Source organism: Petromyzon marinus, chromosome 5 (assembly GCF_048934315.1).
Source record: "Petromyzon marinus isolate PM22_M1 ecotype Great Lakes invasive population chromosome 5, UKy_Petmar_22M1.pri1.0, whole genome shotgun sequence".
NCBI classification, from domain to species: domain Eukaryota; kingdom Metazoa; phylum Chordata; class Hyperoartia; order Petromyzontiformes; family Petromyzontidae; genus Petromyzon; species Petromyzon marinus.
Genome location: NC_133671.1, coordinates 9,127,593 through 9,145,389, shown reverse-complemented (window position 1 = coordinate 9,145,389; position 17,797 = coordinate 9,127,593). Strand labels below are relative to the sequence as shown.

Genomic DNA, 17,797 nt, shown 5'->3' with positions numbered 1-17,797 from the left:
GACCCATAGCGTTAAGTTTCATGCAAATCAGCCACCAACAGAGTTCAAGCAAGACTAGCAGGTGACAGACTTAGTTTTGATTCAAAATTTATTTTCGGGAACGTGACATAATGTTGATGCCCAAACGAAATATAAATAACGAATCATATAACTGTACTTACCTACGTGGTCGGTTATAACTTATTTTGTTTTTCCCAATTTCGATGTGTTCATTCGGAAACTTTGAAAAGCAGTGCCCCAGTAAATATGCACGGTTGGGCCCACTTTGGGATGTTGTTGACTCAACAACGTTCCATGTTCACTGGGGCATACTCCATTTTAGAGAATGATCCGTGGAAAAAATATCACCGAATTCACTGAATCCAGTGATTCTATTTTATATTTATACAATCGGGGTACACTTTCTCACTTGCCCTGTTACTAAGAGCTGGTGGTTAACAAAGTTAAGGAGACACATTTTACATAAAGCAATAGTTTTGTGCCTGTGCGTGTGCAGTCTTGCGCACTGTGGGTTGTCAGTGCTGTGCGAGTTGTTCCATGATGCTGTGTTGATGTTAAGAGTCGCATTCATTAAGTGTCATTGTTGTAAGGTCACACTTATTACACACAAAGTGCTTGCCACAGATGAACCACAATACCTTGCTGACCTCGACGAGGAGCAGAAACCACCACGCGAACTCCGGTGGTCATCCTAGGCTGAGCCATCGGACAAAGACGGTGGGCACTGCGTCGCGCGCGCTCAGATGCGCTTCTGCGGCCGTCTGGAACGCTCTTCCTTACGATATTAGGAAGCCACTGGAGCAATGGACTTTTAAGTCATCAAGATTTAAAACGCATTTCTTGAGAACAGATTTTTGTGTTTTGTTTGTTGTCCTTCCCCCGCACCTCCGATTAGCACGGATGGCTAGGTACGGTGCGAAAGAAATCCAACATACAGTGCATACTGATACACTGACAACATCAACTCGATACAATTGAGAACTGCGTCTAATCACAGGTGACTGAACCAGCTGGCTTCAAACCTAGAATCTCGGTGAGAGTGGCCCAGTGGCTGTACAGAAACAGACATTATGAGCGACCAGCTACTACAAGCACAACATATTTAGCACTTTTGATTTAAAGCTTTCGTGACCGCAGGGATTCATATTCTTGGTTCTTTCGGTAAAGTCACCACGTAGAAGGGAAACAATAAAATAATAAAAATATAAAACAATAATTGTATTATTTTATTGTTTCCCTTCTACGTGACTTTACCGAAAGAACCAAGAATATATTTAGCACTCATAAGATGCGACGAGAATATCTATAGCATTCCCCCCCTCCCCCCCCCCCCATCGCTACCCGGAGAGGAGCCTCCCTCCACACAGACATGCCTCGCATACCCCCCCCCAGCCTCCCTCCACAGTGATCCCACTCTCACACCCCCAGCCTCCCCCTCCACAGTGGTCCCACTCTCACACCACCAGTCTCCCCCTCCACAGTGATCACTCTCACACCGCCAGCCTCCCCCTCCACAGTGATCCCACTCTCACACCCCCAGCCTCCCCCTCCACAGTGATCCCACTCTCACACCCCCAGCCTCCCCCTCCACAGTGATCCCACTCTCACACCCCCAGCCTCCCCCTCCACAGTGACCCCACTCTCACACCGCCAGTCTCCCCCTCCACAGTGATCCCACTCTCACACCACCAGTCTCTCCCTCCACAGTGATCCCACTCTCACACCGCCAGTCTCCCCCTCCACAGTGATCCCACTCTCACACCCCCAGCCTCCCCCTCCACAGTGATCCCACTCTCACACCGCCAGTCTCCCCCTCCACAGTGATCCCACTCTCACACCGCCAGCCTCCCCCTCCACAGTGACCCCACTCTCACACCGCCAGTCTCTCCTCCACAGTGACCACTCTCACACCACCAACCTCCCCCTCCACAGTGACCCCACTCTCACACCGCCAGCGTGCCCCTCCACAGACCACTCATTGCCATCCTCTCCCTCCACAGTGACCACTCTCACACCGCCAGTCTCCCCCTCCACAGTGATCCCACTCTCACACCACCAGCCTCCCCCTCCACAGTGACCCCACTCTCACACCGCCAGCGTGCCCCTCCACAGACCACTCATTGCCATCCTCTCCCTCCACAGTGACCACTCTCACACCGCCAGTCTCTCCCTCCACAGTGATCCCACTCTCACACCGCCAGCGTGCCCCTCCACAGACTCCACTCATTGCCATCCTCCCCCTCCACAGTGACCCCACTCTCACACCGCCAGCGTGCCCCTCCACAGACTCCACTCATTGCCATCCTCTCCCTCCACAGTGACCACTCTCACACCGCCAGTCTCTCCCTCCACAGATCCCCCCCCCCCCCGCCGCTCTCCGCACTCCCAGCCGCTTCTCCTCGACCACACGCCTGTTGGATCCAACTCCTCTCCGCAACGGGAACACGGCTCCGGGCAGGTAACGTTTACAAGGCTCTCATCGTCTCACTGCGGCCTCTGTAGCTTGGTGCGGGTGCTGCGCTATGAACCCGGGCGACCAGAGTTCGTGTCCCGTTTAGCTGAAACCGGTCCTGGGCACAAACCCCTCCTAGGTCGACTCAGCCTCAAATGAGTACCTTGGTGCGCGGTGTGTAAACATCGTCACTATAGGGAGACAAAGGCGGTCGGGCTCGATGCTGGCCACACACCACCCCCTCGTGTGCCGTCTTTCATAGGTGCTCGCTAACAGCACTCGCCCCGCCAGTCTGTGAAGGCTGCGCGCGGGATCTTTGTCTTTGTACGAGAGAGCGAGAGATGTAGAAGCCAGCGTTGGGACGAACGGTGGTAGATTTAACAACACGCGAATCTGTACGTTGCGTGGACATGGGGCTTCTCGTCATTTACAGACTTGAATTACTGAGCTTTAGTGGTATAGGGATAGTCCACCCGCGTCAATGTGCGTGGTAAAGACCGACTGACTGCAACACGTGGATGCTGCAGACAAAGTCCTTTGTCGAACAGAAAGCTTTGGCCACGTCTAATTAAGCTTTGCATGCGAGTGTGTTGTTTTTGTATCTTTCCAGAAATATTAACGGTATCATTTGCCTTCTTGGTTCTTTCCACGTGGTGGTGACTTTACCGAAAGAACCAAGAAGATGAATCCATGCAGTCACGAAAGCTTTAAATTGAAATTTGGTATAATTTGTGTAACATTTTCCGTACCCAGTGTTGTTACGCCATGGGCCTGTATTTATGCATTTGTATTAACCAGGTGGCCCTTGGGTAAGAGATGCCCTTCTCAATGGGCTGATGCCTGCATGTTTTTAATAAAGGGTGGAAATTATTCCACCAGCCCAACCCCCTTGTATCGTTATAATAATTTAGATTTGAAGCTTTCGTGACTGCAGCAATCCCAATACTCTCCGGTTCTTTCGGTAAAGTCGCGTAGGTACCCGTAGGCCTGTAATATAACAATTACTACTCACTATAATAATTGTTACTTATGTACATTAATACAGTCAATCTGCGGCTGGACGAGATCATGCGTATCTTGGGGGTCATATGACCATACTTCACCAGTGCCGATCGACGCCGGTTGGGGAAGGCGTGGAGCATAGATGTTGGAGTCTAGTAGAGTACAATTGTGGATTTACTGCACTGCAGCCTATAAGACATGCCCAGTTAATGCGTGTCGGCAGCCCATGCAAACACTTGCAGGTTATAAATCTGCTTAGCTTGCAGGATCTGATCTGATTACGCAGGGGCGCATTCTCGGTGGTTTGGTCAGAGGCGCCGTTTATTTTAGTCAAACATTAGATTCGCTTCCTGCTCAAACGAGCACGGGGCAATGCTTGCTTTGATACTTCACTGCCCCACAGCAGAGGTGAAAAATGTTACACTCCTATGACATACAGAATTTGGAAAAAAAAACATGTAGCCGCAGTCATACTCTTAAAGCACAATAAGAGTGTGCATCTGTATCACGTGAAACAGGTTGGGCTGTCGTGAAAAAGAGAAAAGTGGTTTATTGGGGTCCTCGCTTGGTTAATTGAAGGATGCTGATGTGGTTAGAATAAAGGATGTGGGCTCTAAGTCTGTTTAAATAAAGGACGCTGACTGGATCTGCTGCACGAGGACCATGGCTTGAGGATGTTGCCACCACGCAGCAAGCACAGTCCAGAGTCTGTGTTTTTATTCCACGACCCCAACGGTGTCTCTGAGGGCTAAATATATTCCCAGGCCAAATTTGTCTATTGGGAAACGGGGTCTTATTTATTTATTAACGTATTTTTAGCCTCGCGGGTACGCTAACCCTGCCGCATTCTCTCTCGTCTTAAAACAAAAATTAGTCTACAGAAGATTGTAAAAACGACGTTTAATAAGACTTCAGCTCGGTCATTTTGTAGAAGAAAAAAAGCCGAGCCGAACTATATTGAGGCAGCTTCTTTTCTACGGTGTCCAGGGCTGTCAGGCAGGATGCTGCAATGACCCGAGGATTCGACTCGCACTTTTAAAGGTTGCGAATTCATATTCCGGAGCGGGGTCCACTCAGCTCATCATCATCATCTTCCCTCTGGGGGTTGTTAAACGGACTACCACTTTGTGAAGGTAGCTTAGCGTGATTAGCATGGGCCCTGGTGCAAGGTTTTGAATTTACCCCCCCACCCCCCTTCCTCTTCGTGGGGCCCTCTGGCACATGGGTCCCGGTGCAGTTGCAGCTACGCCACTGACTTTGTGGGAATTCAACAGTGGTTTTACTTTTGTTTGTATTTTGTTGCCCCTGTCGATGGAATGTGGAATTTCCACCGCTCGCTGGGGTGACGATGCCTTGGTGTTGTCACAATGCGCATCACGTACAGTGAGTGCGTGTGTCAAACATCGAGGCAGTGTTCATCTCCTATTTATAGCCCTGAGCCATAATGATGAAAATTCCACATCCTTATGGCGGGGGAGGGGGGCGGCGAGTCTATCCATAAGACAACCAGTGTTGACTTCCCCACACAGCGGCAGTTATTTTATTGACCCTGCAGGGATGATGAGCTGAGCTAATCCTCTAACAGGAGTGCGAGCCACTCAACTCTGCCGCTGAGACACCTGGTTGCGTGTGTGTCATGTATGTGGTGTGTGGGTGTATGGTTTAAGCACATGTGGTGGCGGGGGAGGGATCTTTGTACTTGGCGGCGCAGTGGTTAGCGCATTGCACAATGAACCTGGCGATGCAGGTTGGATTACCATCCTCAGCCAAAAATTGGTGATGAATATCTGAACTGGTCCGTGACCTCCCCAAGGTCAACTCGGCCTTTAAATGAGTACCCTGGTGCAGTGTGTAAAATCAGCATTTTGAAGACAAAGGTGGCCGGCCGTGGTGTGCGACCACCCACTCTCTCGTGTGTCGTGCCGGCCGTCATGGGTGCTCGCTAACAGATCTTCCGCCAACAGTCTGTTTCAAAGCTATGGTGGGGGGGAAAGAGGGGAATCTTCGACTGTGGTATAACGTCGACTGCAACGCACGTGAAACGTGGACGAACCACGATAGCCACATTAGGCAACCCAAGCACATTCCCCCTGCGTTGCCCGACGCGGATCAAATGGCAGGACGGCATCGAGGAAGGACGCCGAGGCGCTGACCGCGTGGAGGAGACGCGTCAAGCGTTGGGCGCCTGGACTCCTAGAGGCCCAGATCAGGTGGTCAGGAGTGACCTGGTTGCTTACCAGATGAGACACTTCCAAAACGTTATCTTCCACTCGGAGACTTTAATTACGTCATTACTTTCCTGGATTCCAGCGAAGAAGATGTCTCAACGACGGTGGCGCACCGTGGTCGTTGACGTGGCGAGATGTTAACTAACTTGCCTGGTATACAGGAGGTCGTGTGTTCGATCCCGATCCTGATGCCTGCTGCTGTTTATTTTCTTCTCCGTGGTCACGTGGAATTTTCTCCGGGTCCTCCGGTTTTTCCCTCCAAATTTAGAATCAACGTCACGCGTTTAGAGTATTTTGCTGCTATAAATGTCCACGTGATAAGCCACTTTGTTGAGCTATCATTTGTGGCCACGTTGCTTCTGAAAGATAGCTATATAGCTTCAGTGGGCCTTACCTGGGAAAATAAAAATTGTTTAGTTTCACATTTTTAGTTCATCTTTCAGTAGTGTGACATGTGGTGATTTATACAGCTGCAGGGATTCACATTCTTGGTTCTTTCGGTAAAGTCACGTAGAAAGGAAACGATAAAATAATAAAAATATAAAACAATAAAATTATCACGACGTTTCAATTGCAACACAAGCAATCATCATCAGGTGTGAAAACCACAACAAAAAAATTAGAAAAAAGTGGCGGTTATTTTAACGTTAGCACCACGGAGAGCGATTTGGCAGTTTGTTCAGATGGACGAGGCCATCTATATTATGAGACCTCCTTTGCCAGTAACAAGATATAGGAATAGGTTTTACCCTTTTAACTGGCACAAAAACTGACACCTTTACAATAACCACAACACAAGCAGTCAAAATGCAAACAAAAAAGACAACTCTGATAATATGCACTGTCCTTGAATTTGATTGGTCCACACCCGAGACGGCTTTTCTTAGAGCCTAGTCTCCATTGATGTTGAACCAGAAGACGCCAAAAGGCGTACAACTCAAAAACAGCGCACTATCAGAGTATTGAGGGCTCGGGGTGAGCATTTACATTATGAGACCTCCTTTGCCAGTAACAAGATATAGGAATAGGTTTTACCCTTTTAACTGGCACAAAAACTGACACCTTTATTCAAGGCATCATGTTTGCAATAACCACAACACAAGCAGTCAAAATGCAAACAAAAAAGACAACTCTGATAATATGAACTGTCCTTGAATTTGATTGGTCCACACCCGAGACGGCTTTTCTTAGAGCCTAGTCTCCATTGGTGTTGAACCAGAAGACGCCAAAAGGCGTACAACTCAAAAACAGCGCACTATCAGAGTATTGAGGGCCCGGGCGAGCATTTACATTATGAGACCTCCTTTGCCAGTAACAAGATATAGGAATAGGTTTTACCCTTTTAACTGGCACAAAAACTGACACCTTTATTCAAGGCATCATGTTTGCAATAACCACAACACAAGCAGTCAAAATGCAAACAAAAAAGACAACTCTGATAATATGCACTGTCCTTGAATTTGATTGGTCCACACCCGAGACGGCTTTTCTTAGAGCCTAGTCTCCATTGGTGTTGAACCAGAAGACGCCAAAAGGCGTACAACTCAAAAACAGCACACTATCAGAGTATTGAGGGCTCGGGGTGAGCATTTACATTATGAGACCTCCTTTGCCAGTAACAAGATATAGGAATAGGTTTTACCCTTTTAACTGGCCAGTTAAAAGGGTAAAACCTATTCCTATATCTGAGGCCATCTATGTTCGGAAAAGAGGAGGGGGAGGACGAAAAATAATGGATGCGGTCTGAAAGCCACCATAAGCGTGATCAATCAATTGAGACCCGAAATGATTGATCGAATCCTTCCATTGATTGCTAAGCCAGAATCCATTTTCTCGGTTGAAATTGTCTCTGTGTTTGTATATGTATATGTGGATAGCCTCATGAACGAATCTCTCATGGTAGCCAGATGGCTTGCAAAGAACCTCTGTCTTGGAGAAGTCAATGTCATGTGAACCTACTGAATTATAAGTGATCTGCCACGGCCGAGGTGTTGGTCCTACCGTGTTTCACGAAAGCTTTAAATCAAAATTTAGCTGCAAGTCATTTAACCAAAAGCGTGACAATAGTTGTGTAGCTCCACGATCTGTGTGCACACATTTGCACGTGGAAATGCTCATGTTTCTTAGACTGGAAACTTGCATTGCTCTTCTATATCATCACACTCATCTGCTCTTATCATGACGAGTAGAACGTAGTCGGAAAGCATCACCGAGTCTCAATTCTTTACCAGCAGGGTCGAGTTTTCCCTTAAAAAAAAATCAGATTATACATTTATCTTCTTCAGACTGAACGATTGCAAAGCTATATTCTTGGTTCTTTCGGTAAAGTCACGCAGAAGGGCAACAATCAAATAAAAAATATATAAAACAATAAATTCTCACGACGTTTCGACTGCAACACAAGCAATCATCATCAGGTGTGAAAACCACAGCAAGAACAATTTGAAAATTACAGCATTCCCTGGAAGAAAATGTTCTCGCTGCGGTTTTCACACCTGATGATGATTACTTGTGTTCGAAACGTCGTGAGAATTTTATTGTTTTATATTTGTATTATTTTATTGTTTCCCTTCTACGTGGTGGTGACTTTACCGAAAGAACCACCAAAAATATGAATCCCTGCAGTCACGAAAGCTTTAAATCAAAAGATTGCAAAGCTCTTCTCTCGGCCAATCAGCTTCTCAAGTGAAATGGTTTCAATCCATTTAAGATGCAGCTCCAAGAGTAATTTCCCAAATGGAGAAAATATAAAGGTGGTACCAATATAAAAAAATACACTGGTTGTCGGTATATTTTCGAACAGATTTTAAATGTTTTTATTAGTTACAGGCAAAGCTTGTACTTCATGTAACCCAGGTCGCCCTTGCAAGAGAGGCAATGTCTCATTCATCTCAAATTATTAAATGAATGTCCTGGTTTAATAAAGGAAGGGGAGGGTGGGGGGGGGAAGTCCTAAAATGTCAAGCTTCTTAAATAGAGCCCTACATTAATGCAAACAAAAAATTTAATGTATCTTTCCTGGTACATATCAATAAAGATTAAGGTCCAATTTTCAGCCTTGTAAGGGTGGGTGGGGGTGGGAACCGCCCACGTGACCCCCATAACCTTGCGTGTGCATGCCAAGAAGCCCATGCATTGGTGGAGAAGTTGAAGGCGAATCTTAAAACTTTAGAACGCACAACAGTGAGTCCAAAAGTTTTGTTACCTTCAAATATGCTTCAGAAATGAATTCATCACGCTCACCCTTTCCAGAAACATCCATTGCGGCGGTTGGGATTTAGGGATTTTGACTGGCTTTCTAAACCATTGTGGGTAAGGAAATATCTTACGGAGAAAGTGCTTTTTCTAGGCTTCGTGATTTCATCTCCGGACGTGTGGACTTGTCATTGCTGCGATACCTTTGCGGACCAAGTCACATTTCACTGTAGGTGGATTTTGCTATGTTTCATCGTTTTAAGTTTCGTGATTCTGCTCGTATCACCGCGTTGAAATTTGCTGTAATTTAATGACACATGACCCCCACCCCCCCCCCCCCCCAGATATTCTGTTCAATGGCGGAGTCCACGTTATTGTATCTGTGTGAGATCTCATAAATGTGTTTGTACGTCTCATTGTTGTGTCGCTGTATGCGTGAGTGTGTAAGCTTGTATCTGTGTGCGGCATGGTTAAGGTAATGCAAAAAACCCGAATTTAACAACTCTCAGGAATATGTGAAGGAGGCGTATTGTCTGATAATGTATTTTATTACTTATGTTTTCGAATCCGGTGATCCGAGTTCAATTCCCGATAATGTCCTGGGCCTCAGCTAGGTCGACTTAGTCTCAAAATAGTAACTGGTACGATGTTGGAATATTGCCATTTAGGAGACAAATTCGGCTGGGCTACCCACACCCTCATACAGTGAGGGAAAAAAATATTTGATCCCCTGCTGATTTTGTAGGTTTGTCCACTGACAGAGAAATGATCAGTCTTTAATTTTAATGGTAGGTTAATTTGTACAGTGAGATACAGAATAACAACAACAAAATCCAGAAAAACACATGTCAAAAATGTTATAAATTGATTTCAATTTTAATTAGGGAAATAAGTATTTGACCCCCTCTCAATCAGAAAGATTTCTGGCTCCCAGGTGTTTTTTATACAGGTAACGAGCTGAGATTAGCAGCACACTCTTAAAGGGAGTGCTCCTATTCTCAGCTTGATACCTGTATAAAAGACACCTGTCCACAGAAGCAAACAATCAATCAGATTCCAAACTATCCACCATGGCCAAGACGAAAGAGCTCTCCAAGGATGTCAGCGACAAGATTGTAGACCTACACAAGGCTGGCATGGGCTACAAGACCATTGCCAAGCAGCTTGGTGAGAAGGTGACAACAGTTGGTGCGATTGTTCGCAAATGGAAGAAACACAAAAGAACTGTCAATCTCCCTCGGCCTGGGGCTCCATGCAAGATCTCACCTCGTGGAGTTGCAATGATCATGAGAACGGTGAGGAATCAGCCCAGAACTACACGGGAGGATCTTGTCAATGATCTCAAGGCAGCTGGGATCATAGTCACCAAGAATACAATTGGTAACACACTACGCCGTGAAGGACTGAAATCCTGCAGCGCCCGCAAGGTCCCCCTGCTTAAGAAAGCACATATACATGCCCGTCTGAAGTTTGCCAATGAACATCTGAATGATTCAGAGGACAACTGGGTGAAAGTGTTGTGGTCAGATGAGACCAAAATGGAGCTCTTTGGCATCAACGCAACTCGCCGTGTTTGGAGGAGGAGGAATGCTGCCTATGACCCCAAGAACACCATCCCCACCATCAAACATGGAGGTGGAAACATGCTTTGGGGGTGTTTTTCTGCTAAGAGGACGGGACAACTTCACCGCAAAGGGACGATGGACGGGGCCATGTACCATCAAATCTTGGGTGAGAATCTCCTTCCCTCAGCCAGGGCATTGAAAATGGGTCGTGGATGGGTATTCCAGCATGACAATGACCCAAAACACACGGCCAAGGCAACAAAGGAGTGGCTCAAGAAGAAGCACATTAAGGTCCTGGAGTGGCCTAGCCAGTCTCCAGACCTTAATCCCATAGGAAATCTGTGGAGGGAGCTGAAGGTTCGAGTTGCCAAACGTCAGCCTCGAAACCTTAATGACTTGGAGAAGATCTGAGGAGTGGGACAAAATCCCTCCTGAGATGTGTGCAAACCTGGTGGCCAAATACAAGAAACGTCTGACCTCTGTGATTGCCAACAAGGGTTTTGCCACCAAGTACTAAGTCATGTTTTGCAGAGGGGTCAAATACTTGTTTCCCTCATTAAAATGCAAATCAATTCATAACATTTTTGACATGCGTTTTTCTGGATTTTGTTGTTGTTATTCTGTCTCTCACTGTTCAATTAAACCTACCATTAAAATTATAGACTGATCATTTCTTTGTCAGTGGGCAAACGTACAAAATCAGCAGGGGATCAAATACTTGTTTCCCTCACTGTACGCTGTGCCGGTCTTCATAGGTGCTCACGAACAGCACTTGCCCCCACAACCTGTTAAGGCTATGTGGGGCATCTTTGTCTTTGTATCTGTATCTTTGTGTGTCTGTGTGCTCAGACATGTCTGTGCTCAAGATTCACGCTCGGCAAATTTTCGACTCAAGAGGGAATCCCACAGTGGAGGTGGATCTTTACACACACAAAGGTGAGGATCATAGACACACACATACATATACAAAGGTGTTTCAATAACACACTTCTCACACTGTAGCCTATTTATTATTCTGCTTATTTACCCATTAAAGCTTCCTCGCGAGCCTCACGACTCTCTTTAAGGAGGGTCCTATTAAGTGTTCACATACGTCGCTATGTGTGATCCCAATTGAGTAATTTTTAGGTTATTTTGTCTGCATTGGGATGTTTGGCCAATTCCACTTACATTATGGCTATGGGAGGAAACTGGAGAATACCGAGGGAACCCATGCAGAACAGGGGAAGAGAACATGCAAACTCCACACAGAAAGTCGTCAAATCGAGTTGGGAATCAAAATCAGGATCTTTTTGCTGTGAGGCACAAGTGTTATCACTGCGACACCCTGCCCCTTTGTGTCGGTGAGAGAGTTTTAATCGTGTGATGAATTATTCATAACCCTGGTATTCATGTGCAATATTTAGTTATATTTAGTCAACATATTTCAGATGCATCAGTGATCAAAGATGGTGGTGCCCTTGCACAACCGGTAAGTAGCAGAGCAGTAAGCTACGATTAGTTGTTGTCCTCTGAGGGTTCCAAGATAAGTGAAATGCACTTAACAATTAATCTGTAATATGGGGACCACTATGAATGATGGTTTAGTTTTATACAGTGTCATTCATGCAGCTTGCATCTAAAATATGCTTTACAATTTGTAACACATGGAAGAGTCACAAGGAACCACAACAGGGAGGCAGCGAGACAGAGCTGACACTAACAAGAGTTACCCGAACTTTATGGTCCTCTATATGTTAAGGTATTTTAAACCAATTAATGAGTGCTTAAGCAGATACCTACATGCAGGTATTTGATTGAAGGTGCACATCAATCGCGAATCACGTTTATTTAATGGCCTCCCATTAGCATTCACAGCAACCCAACCAATGCTTTGTAAATTCATCCACACATTCAATGAATCGTTCCCATACTTATCCCTACAACTGCCAGGTGAGTGAGGTGAACAGAGTGTCGTTGGTCTCCACTCAGGGCTCTTCCGGGCGTCTGTGCCGAGTGGCGTCTCCCGCGGAGCTCACGAGCCCACGGAGCTGAGAGACGGAGACAAGACGCGATTCCTCGGACAAGGTGACACGAGGATATACTGGGAAGGCATGGGAAGGGTTGAGCAGACATGGGGGGGGGGGGGGGGGCACGGAGAGAAACCCACAGGGAGACACAAACAAAACTAACTATACTAATTAGTTAAGGATTGGGAACATACGGGGAGACAGGTGATGTCATTGGGAGACATATGGAGACAAGTAGAGACGGGAGGATATGGAGATACCCTGTAACACGTTCCACGATACACGTACAGCCCTTTGTCACTGCGCTGCTAGATGATGTTTTCTTGTTCATGTTTTTTGTTTGTTGCGGTTGCACCCAATTCAAGAGCCGAATGGCTCACAGGGCTATACCAAATAAATTAACTATGAACTATGAGGGTCCCTCACAGTACACCCAGTCTAAATAGGAACCCGATGCCGTGGTGTGGTCATGAACCATCAGCAGTCGGGAGACAAAGGTGACAGAGCATCTACAAATTTAGAAAGAAAGTTCGTCATCACGTTCTCAGCTGTGTCCATGATACTGGCATGACCACATCCTAGGGCGCCACTTCTCACATTGACAAAACCCAGACATTTCTCAGTCAGCCTAGGTCTATCAAAACTGTGCAGTCGACTGGAATGAAGTTCAACACAATACCAGTACCAAATATCAGTACAAATCAAACCTTGCCACCCGAACACAGATGCCAACTCTGGACTGGCCGCATCATATCCGGACCGGTGGCAGCCCTAGTGGGTGAGAGAGCGAGTGGGTGAGTGAGTGGGTGACTTGGAAAATGAATGAGTGAATGAATGATTGAGTCGATGAGTGAGTTCGTCGGCGATTGGGTTGGTAGGGTTGCCAGCTTTTCCCATACATCAAGCCTGGACATATATCTCAGCCAGTCTAGGTTTATCAGAACTGGGCAGTATGCACAGTGTACCATCATAAAGTTCAACACTATACCACCAAACCCGGGATAGGTGGCAACCCTACTGTCTCTGCCTAATGTGTTGTGCCGGTCTTAATAGGTGCTCACTAAAAGTAATCGCCTCAGTAGTCTGCAAGGAACACATTCTCCTGCGGAGGGAGCTGGTAGGAACGTTGGGTTGCTCGGTCAATGGCCAGGGTCACACGGCGGCACCACCACGTGGTGTATTCCGCAAATATGCCCGACTGTGAGGGCGGGCACAAGCCGGCGTGAGTAGGTTAAATGTTGAGTTTTATAAGGGCACCACGGGGTGACCAGTCCCTCCCCACCCAGCCCCACCCCTCCCACCCCCCACCCAGCCCCACCCTCCCCACCCAGCCACTCCCCACTCTCCCCACCCAGCCCCTCACTCCCCACCCAGCCCCTCCCCACCCTCCCCTCTCCACCCAGCCCCACCCCTCCCATTTTTGGATGCACGACGGACGGACGGACACAATAATCCCCTGTGGGCTGGTGGTGTAGTAACCAGGAGGTTCCTACCAGTATTAACTTGGTTTGTGTGTGTATAGGCGTGTCCCGTGTGGTGAAGTACATCAATCAGTACATTGGTCCTGCACTCTGCAGTCAGGCAAGTATGTGTGTCTCTCGTGGATGTGTCTTTGCTGTGCATGTATTGACCACGTGTGTGAACGGGAGGGCGGCAGGGTGGCACAGTGTGCCTCGCAGCAAGAAGGGCCTGGGTTTGTATTCTCTCCCCTTGTTCTGCATGGGTTTCCTCTGGCTTCTCCGGTTTCATCCCAAAGCCGAAAATAAACCCATACAATTTTGGCCAAACATCCCAATAATACCGGTTTTTTGGGTTAGATCACGTAAATATACAGTAAAACCTTGGATTGCGAGCATAATTCGTTCTGGAAACGTGTTTGTAATCCAAAGCACTCGTATATCAGTTGTGATCACGTGACGCTCGGCAGACAAAGCGTATACGTACTGTTCGTATTGCAAGACCTCGCTCGTTTATCAAATTAATATTTATTTAAAAAAATTGCTCGTCTTGCAAAACACTCGCAGACCAAGTTACCCGCAATCTAAGGTTTTACTGTATAAATGTCTCGTTAAACCCGCCACCACCCGACACGGCCAACTAGTAAGGGTTGTCACGAAAATAGAACATGCCAATTCGTCACTAGTACAGCACACCGGTGCGATGTTGCTACTGTGCGTGATCCCATTGCTGCAAACATCCCAATGCAGTTGGGATCACACACAGAGCAGCAACATCGCCCCCTACTGTGATAAAAAGGAGTTGAGACTCAGTGAAGCTCTCCGAGGTAAATAAGCATACATAAACAATATACACAGTGTGTACGTTTATATCCTGTATACATGTGTATGTATATTACTCTGTGTATGTACAGTGCTATATATTAGCACGGTTGGCTACATACATTGTGAAAGAAAAGCTGAATGGCAGCTTTTGAAAATACAGGAAAAGCCATTGTGTCAATCACTGCACGTTGTCTTACAAATGGCCTGTAAGCTATCGGCTGTGTGATAATTGGGTTATCAGTAAAGTGCCTGAGCAGATATGCAACGTTAGGCCAGCGTTGCATGTTTACTGCGATGATGCATGACGTTATCATCATCATCATCATCGCCAACATCGTGTGATAATTGGGTTATCAGTAAAGTGTCTGAGTAGATATGCAACGTTAGGCCAGCGTTGCATGTTTACTGCGATGATGCATGACGTCGTCATCATCATCATCATCGCCAACATCATCATTGCCAACATCATCATCGTGTGGTTGAGTGGTGCTTGATGCCTCTTGTTTTCAGGACGTTAATGTCAAGGATCAGGAGAAGATCGATGACCTCCTCGTGGCCATGGATGGAACCGCTAACCTGTGTGAGCTCTCACCTCACCTCCCCCTCGCCGCGCTTGAAATTTCCTGGAGGGTGACTGATGGCGGCCGCCCTTGAGCAACAGAGATGTTGGGGCGATGCTCACACCAACGAGCGGAGCGCTGGGCAAATAAAACACAGTCGTGAGCACAGGTGGTGCATCTTCCGGTCATTTCAGTGAGCCTATAACACTGGTAACCTTCAAAACTGGCCTCAAAGTGCACCTAGCCTGGCACAGGTGCTGTGGTGATATCCACCATTGCGGTGCGGTGGAGCATGTCTGTAAACCAGCGTTTTGGAAGCAAGGGTAGGTGGATCATGCAGAGATTCGGAATACTCATAGGTCCTGAGATGGCCAGTAAATGGCAGTACTGTCGAGTAAAATAGATTCTTGAGTAAATCTGTGTGGTGGAGCTTTGAGTTTCCCCTCTTATGTGTGGTCGGTTTCTCTGGGTACTCGACTATTATCCTTCCACGTGTAGTGACGCAGATCGGAGACAGTCATGCTTGGAGGCACTTCTTTAACAAGCACCATCGGGATAATACACAACACCATACGTGGGTGCACACTATTATAGTTAAGACCGTCTAGCGGCACTACTTAGAACAGTTGGTAGGCGGTCTGACTAATAGCACCCCGGGATGGTGAAGACGGAGATGACGATGAGGAAATGGTGACGACGACGAGATGGTGACGACGATGGTCTTGAACAGCACGACGGAGATTCCATTTCCAGCAACAGCCCTGAGCTCCCGCTCAGGGCCCCCTCTTATACTCCCAGCGTGGCCTTGCTCCACCTCGGCCATGCCCCCTTTCTGGAACCTACTAGCGGGTTCTCTATGGGCCCCTTCTCTGACCTTTCCCCCTAGATACCCCCCTCTCGTATATATCGTGGCCTGCTGATGCGAGTACTGCCATACACCGCAGTTCCCCTTTTCTGCCAGCAGCCACTACTATACCACTACACACGCAAAGTGAAACACTCATTCATGGAATTGGCCAAACATCCCAGTGCAGCAGCCTCATGAAAAAAAGGGTCTTAAGACTCGGCAAGGCTTTCACGGATAAAGGATATTATTATTCTGAGGCTGTCAGCTGGTATTCCCTATGTTCTTCCTGTTATTATGGGGCGTGGTGGCGCAGTAGTTTGTGCACTGGAAGAAGAACCTGGCCGTCCCAAGTTCGACCATTGCTAACATCAGTGGCGAGTGATATCTCAACCAGTCCCGACCCTCCCCCAACTTCGACTCAGCCTTAAATGAGTACCTGGCGAAGTGTCTAAAGTATCAGCACTCTGTGCCAGCCTGAATAGGTGCTCACTAACAGCACTAGATTGAGCAGTGTATAAAAGTCAAAATGGGGGGGTCTTTGTCTTTGTTAATGTCGTTGTTGTGACTGGTGTTGTTCAGCAACATCAGTAAGGATGAGAGTTTTGAGCTATCTCAATTGAAACAGAGGGATGATATCGTCATCCTCTCAGCCGACAAGGGCAATGCCACGGTCATCATGGACAAAACCGTGTACAATAACAAAATTCAGGACCTACTTAATGATGGTAGCTACACAAAAATCAAAAGAGATCCCACCAGCAGCCTTGTTACAAAAACGAACAGTATCATCACTGATTCAGCTTCATTAATTGAACAGACCAAACGGTTTTCCTTAAAACCTTCTGCTGCTAGACCAGCCAGATTATATGGCTTTCCAAAAATCTATAAAGGAGGTACACCCCTTTGTCTCATCGTCTCCACCATTGTCTCACCCCCCTACAAACTGGCCCGATATCTGTCTGAGACCTTGCAGCCATTCACTGGTAAGACCACCTCTTCTGTACTTAACTCATCTCACCTAGTATAATCAATTAAGGACATCCCACTTTCCCCAGGTGATTTGCTCGTTAGTTTCGATGTAGTTTCTTTGTTCACCTAAGTTCCTGTGCCCGATACCATTGCAATCATTAAAGATTTGGTCCAACAAGGACTGAATGCTGATGTACCGGCCCTGGTGAGACACTGCCTCACCAATACATATTTCATCTCGAATAGAACATTCTACAAGCTGAAGGCACCCCAATGGGTTCTCCCTTATCTCCGGTTGTAGCCAATATTTTCATGGAAAATTTCGAGACGGACGCAATCCAGGCATCCACTCTACGCCCGTCCTTGTGGAAGAGGTACGTGGATGGCACATTTGTCATCTTGCCACATGGCCGACCAGCTCTGAACCAATTCCTCAACCACATCAATTCCATACACCAGCGATCAAATTCACCATGGAGGTAGAAGAGTATGGCATGCTACCTTTCTTGGATGTCCTAATCAAAAAGAGACCAGATGGCTCAATGAGCCATTTTGTCTACAGGAAAGCAACCCATACTGACGACTACCTAAAACCTGATTCCCACCACCATCCATCCCAGAAGAAATCCCTCATCAAAACACTACACCATAGAGCTCAATGTATCTCCGACCATGAACACCTAACCAG

General features: G+C 47.0%; 1 protein-coding gene across 1 annotated transcript in view; it reads left to right on the top strand.

Annotated features, from left to right (window-relative positions):
* The first annotated feature begins 1,404 nt into the window (after positions 1–1,404).
* LOC116939020 (alpha-enolase-like) overlaps positions 1,405–17,797 on the top strand; it is a 29,000-nt gene continuing 12,607 nt past the window's right edge. The window contains exons 1-5 of the mRNA XM_032946885.2: positions 1,405–2,458; positions 11,292–11,378; positions 12,414–12,509; positions 13,974–14,032; positions 15,244–15,313. Coding sequence (XP_032802776.1) covers positions 11,294–11,378; positions 12,414–12,509; positions 13,974–14,032; positions 15,244–15,313 — 310 coding nt within the window. The 5' untranslated portion in view covers positions 1,405–2,458; positions 11,292–11,293. The remainder of the gene's footprint in view (positions 2,459–11,291; positions 11,379–12,413; positions 12,510–13,973; positions 14,033–15,243; positions 15,314–17,797) is intronic.